This window comes from Lupinus angustifolius, chromosome LG03 (genome assembly GCF_001865875.1).
Source record: "Lupinus angustifolius cultivar Tanjil chromosome LG03, LupAngTanjil_v1.0, whole genome shotgun sequence".
NCBI lineage: Eukaryota > Viridiplantae > Streptophyta > Magnoliopsida > Fabales > Fabaceae > Lupinus > Lupinus angustifolius.
Genome location: NC_032011.1, coordinates 10,279,456 through 10,284,416, shown reverse-complemented (window position 1 = coordinate 10,284,416; position 4,961 = coordinate 10,279,456). Strand labels below are relative to the sequence as shown.

The following is a 4,961-nucleotide window of genomic DNA, read 5'->3' as shown; positions in this document are numbered from 1 at the left end:
CACTCGTGCCTTCGTGGGTAACTTGCAAAATATCCCACATTTCTTTTGCATTAAGGCACTGCAAGACTCTAAAAATTTCGTCATAAGATAAGGCCAAAGTAATGATGTCCTTGGCCTTAAGGTCATGTTGGACCTTTCTTTTCTCAATATCTGTCCATAAGCCTTTAAGCTTTTCTTTAGACTCGCCATCCACCATATGAAGTGGAGTGTATAGATCATTGACAATAGAATCCCAAATGTCCGTGTCAATTGCCTCGATATATATTCTCATACGAACCTTCCAATAGGCATAACCATCGCCACTGAATACAGGAGGGCGGTTAATGGATGCGCCATCACTGCCAAATGGGTTAGTAGAGCCCATATGTAGTCCCTTTCAGATCACGTGCATGCGGTTGAGCTAGCACGTCGTTCTAGCTCTGATATCACTTGTTAGGTATCAGTGGACAGAACACACCTAGAAGGGGAGTTGAATAGGTGTCGCGGTTCCCAAATACCGCTTTTCGCACCAAAGCCTTATTCTAGAAAACGTCCAGTTAATCGATTAATGCACTGACTTAATCGATTAAATTTCACAAAACAGCAAGCAAAAAATCTTGTTTAACATCTCTCTTGCACGACAGGCTACGAGAAATGAAGCAATGATATAACAGATATTTTTACACAAAATTAAACTAGTTATAGCATAGAACCAATATACAAATTATCAGGTTATATCATGCAATATTACAACTTGAAATGTAAAAGAGAAAGGGATAGAAAAGATTGTGCGAGGATTTTATCCTGGTTCTTTTTGCGGTCCACTGTAAAACTACATTCAGGCCTCCCCTTCTGATCTTGGGAGATTTTCTTCTTCACTGTAGAACACAATGTATAGTTACATACACGCTTCCAATTACAAGACTCGAATGCTCATTTCTTGGAACCCAAAGAACTTCGTCACCCTTGGTTTGACCTTTCCTAAAATCGCCTCCCAAGAAAACCTTTCTTACCGTGATTCAGCCCCAGCCAAGGTATCACTCTTTATCCCAAGACCTCCAAATCTTTGTGAAGAACACCTTACCTAACCGTAGCTAGGATTTTCCTAATCCTTGAATTACAATGCTTTGAGTTATGAATGAGTACTTAATACTCGGATTTTACAATAAAGATCAAAGACTAAAACCTAAGCAAAAACTCACAAGACTTTCTAGTCTAATATGAATGTACATGCATGAGGTTTCTGAAATTATGCAATCATTAAAAACTATCTCTTTTCTTTCCAAGAAACACAAGAATGATGCAAGAAAGATTTTCAAAGAACATGCAATATGAATATGAAACTTAAAGCCTTAGCATGATCTGATATTTCTCCTAATGCAACATGCAATATTTTCTCCTAGATATTACAGTGAGTAACTCGAAAATATGTAGAGAAAATGATGTAAAAATGTATGGATTCTTATGCCACATATGCTGAGATTTCAGTTTAAATAAAAAACTGTCTAAACTCTCAGTTAATCGATTAAGTACTCATTTAATTGATTAACAGGTTGTTGAAAATAATTGTTTTCAGTTTTTCAATTTTCTGTTGAAACTATGATACTGTTAATCGATTAACACTATTCATAATCGTTTAAACAGTGTGTGTTAATGGATTAATAGAATTCATAATCCATTAAACAGTGTAAAATCAGCTTGTTAATGCATGGTGATCTACCTATATGATAAATGCTCATGCAATACATGATTTGCAAATATAATACCTTTAATGCACAAACTCAATGTATTCAAATGCATGAACCTAATTATCATATATTTCTAGATGATGTCTCATTTTAGTGGATTAATTATTTTATTAAGTCTTGTGAGACTCACACCTAGGTTTACCTAACTTAGACTCAATATCTATGGCAAACATCTTAGACTTCTAAAAAGATAATAAAGAATTATAACCTAAGTCTAATAAGTCACCACTTGAGTCGATGTTGTTTATTGAATGATCTTCAAGTTTGTCTTCATGTTGGTCTTCATATTTGTCTTCGTCAAAACATAGATCAATCTCCAATGGTGCACTTCACTTTTACTATTATATCATTGTAAAAATTTATATAGTCAATATATCATTCATTTGTATTTTTTTTTGTTGAAAAATCCTAATAATAAAACATAAATAATAATTAATATAATGACAATATATAAAACTCTAGTAAATTAGAAAGCAAAGGAAGCACAAATATGACCACTGTTATAAAATGTGCATGCTTCCTTCTAAAAGGGTTACCCTTATGGGATTCTAGGGTTTGTATAATCAGGCACAGTGAAATTTTGTGAATCACCATTTTAGAGGTAAATTAACACTATAGAAGAACGAAAGTATTACTAAAAGTGCACAAGTATTATTCAATAATAATACTCATAATTAATCCATAGCTTTCCTGAAAGAATTCCATGATTCTGCTATAACTATAAGGGGCATCACTCATTGACTTGACTAGTATCCTCTTTCATTTTTCACATTAGACAACAAATTTATTTTTTGGTACTATGAATAGTATCTTTTCACTTATTTGGTAAGAACTCATCTCTTTCGGGGTGTATGTATGTATCTCCCAATAAGTGTCACTCACAAGAATTGAATCATTAGTCTCTTAGTCATTCTGAGAATCTAACGAGACCTTACACTACTTGACCAACATCTTGTTGGTGCTGGACAACCAAATTGCAATGTGCTACCAATAGCCTCTAGCCATACACAATATTCCTGACATAAGTTTTCTCTTTACAAAGGATAAAGCTCTAGAAAAAGAAACATATATATTCCATTTTAGCTTTTCACAGCCCTCCAAATATGCCTAAGGAATTTGTTCTATACTTTATCATATGGCTTCTCTATCACACTATAAGAGAAAGGCCACAAAACTCTCTCCACCAAACACTTCCAATTGTTTGGTTTTTCTTAGTAGCAATGGCTAGTTCTAAGAAGCTAGTTGACGTTCAAACAAATGATGATGAAAGTCCTCATAAATGGTGTGTTTCATTGGGAGAAGATGTTTTCAAAAGATTCTTCAGCCAGGCTAGTCCAATAGCGGTTAAGGTTTTTGGTGATGGTTCACTTTTCAGTCCAATGTTGTTTGGAAAGTTCTTTGATCCTTCTGATGCATTCCCTCTATGGGAGTTTGAGTCAGATATCTTGTTATCTCATCTTAGGAGCATTGGCCAAAGCACTGTGGATTGGTCTCAAACAGATGAAGGGTATATGTTAAAGGCAGAAATACCAGGTAAGAGTATTTGCTTTTCAATTTCATATATCAGCATTCTTGTATTCTTATGAATTTCATCAATATGGAAGGGGAAAAATCAGATGAGAAAGTTAGCCCGAAAATATTGTTATGTTCCCGACTCAAATAAGATTGTCTCGTGTAGAGAACACCCGTGACATGACCAAAAATAACTCATGAACTTAATTAGACTATCAGAGTTAAACAAATTGTGAAACCAAGAAACTACATCAATACTATTAAGACGTGTGCCAATCCTATCTGTGTGATAAATGTTTGGTTGTTGTTGTATTTTAATGTATGGGGGAAAAGGATCTCAGAACCGGAGGATCTATTCCATAAACTTGAAGGCATCATTATTTGAAAGAAGGGGAACCTTTACCTTGGATTATACTTTTCTTACAAGGTTATAGTATAGTACTAACATGTAAGCCATAGTATAGTGGATCCTTGAAGCAAGAATAATATTTGGTGCACATCAGAACTAAGAACATCACCTCATATCTGTGTGAGATCACAAAATTAAGTGTAGTTGTACATAAAAGTAGATGGGGCCACATAGTGAAAATTGTGCAAATATGATTTGATGTGTATGCAGGTAGCATTTGATAGAGATGTAAGAATAGGATAGAATAGAAAAAAAGAGTACCGAACATATCAGAACAAAAGACTGAAAAATACATCATTTTTCACTAGCTAAGTGTGGCCGTTTAGTATTATTCATTTTTTGTGTTAAGAGCAGGAAATTGTTGGGACAGATAATTGTTATTTGTTAGATTTTGGAAATGAATGAAAGGAAAAAATGTTTGAGATGCATAAAATATACTTATGAGATGATTATAAAACTTTTGTTTTCTATTTTTGCTCTCCAAAATTTGACTCGCAGATTGAAATAGGATAAGTGCTTAACTAGTCAAAACTTATATCACAATAGTGGTTTGTGATAACAGGAAGTGGGAAAAATGACAACATTCAAGTCCATGTTGATAATGGGAAGGTTGTGGAAATTTGTGGACAGTGGAAGCAGCAAAGAGACTCAAAGGCAAATGAGTGGAAGTGTGGGCATTGGTGGGAATATGGATATGTAAGAAGGCTTGAAATGCCAGAAGATGCAGATTGGAAACATACAGAAGCACATATATATAATGACATATTTTTAGAAATAAAAATACCAAAGTTTGATGTGGCTTAAGGAAATGCAGAATCAATGTAAGTTTAAGGAATTACATTTTCTGTCCCAAAATTTGTGTCACTCCTTATTAATTAACATATAAAGTGACATATTTTTTGAGACAATATTTATACTTCAGATGATAATGGTAGAGTGCTACTAGAGTCTGTTACAATCTAGTAGCAACTTCTATGCAAATTGATACTTTGACTTTTAACAAACTTATAACTATTAGTATGCGTGGGTAGAATTTCTGAAGATGTAAAATATATATACAAAATGGGGGAATAAAAAAGATATTAGTGTGTAAATATTAGAGTTTTTATTAATTGTTATTTGATTGCTAGTGATTGGATGGAAAACAAAAGCAAAGGACTATATATAGTAAAGTGAGAGAAATATGAGGAATAAGCAATGTAGTATTATGTTTTTAAATCTTAATAATAGTTCAAAAATAATACTTTAAGTTCAGGATTTGTTGGATTCTTGATATAGGTCTCATCAGCGAGCAAAATATTTTATGTTGAAAT

General features: G+C 33.4%; 1 protein-coding gene across 1 annotated transcript; it reads left to right on the top strand.

Moving 5' to 3' along the window:
- On the top strand, positions 2,797-4,645 carry LOC109343345 (21.7 kDa class VI heat shock protein-like). The gene is made up of 2 exons (XM_019581588.1): positions 2,797-3,260; positions 4,211-4,645. The coding sequence occupies exons 1-2, from the start codon at positions 2,831-2,833 to the stop codon at positions 4,450-4,452; spliced, it is 672 nt and encodes a 223-aa protein (XP_019437133.1). The 5' UTR covers positions 2,797-2,830; the 3' UTR covers positions 4,453-4,645.

Bases quoted from the DNA above. Each gene is read 5' to 3' on its own strand.
- LOC109343345 (XM_019581588.1), top strand. From the start codon at position 2,831: ATGCCTAAGGAATTTGTTCTATACTTTATCATATGGCTTCTCTATCAC. The intron at 3,261-4,210 runs GTAAGAGTATTT...TTGTGATAACAG, and splicing joins GTTAAAGGCAGAAATACCAG to GAAGTGGGAAAAATGACAAC.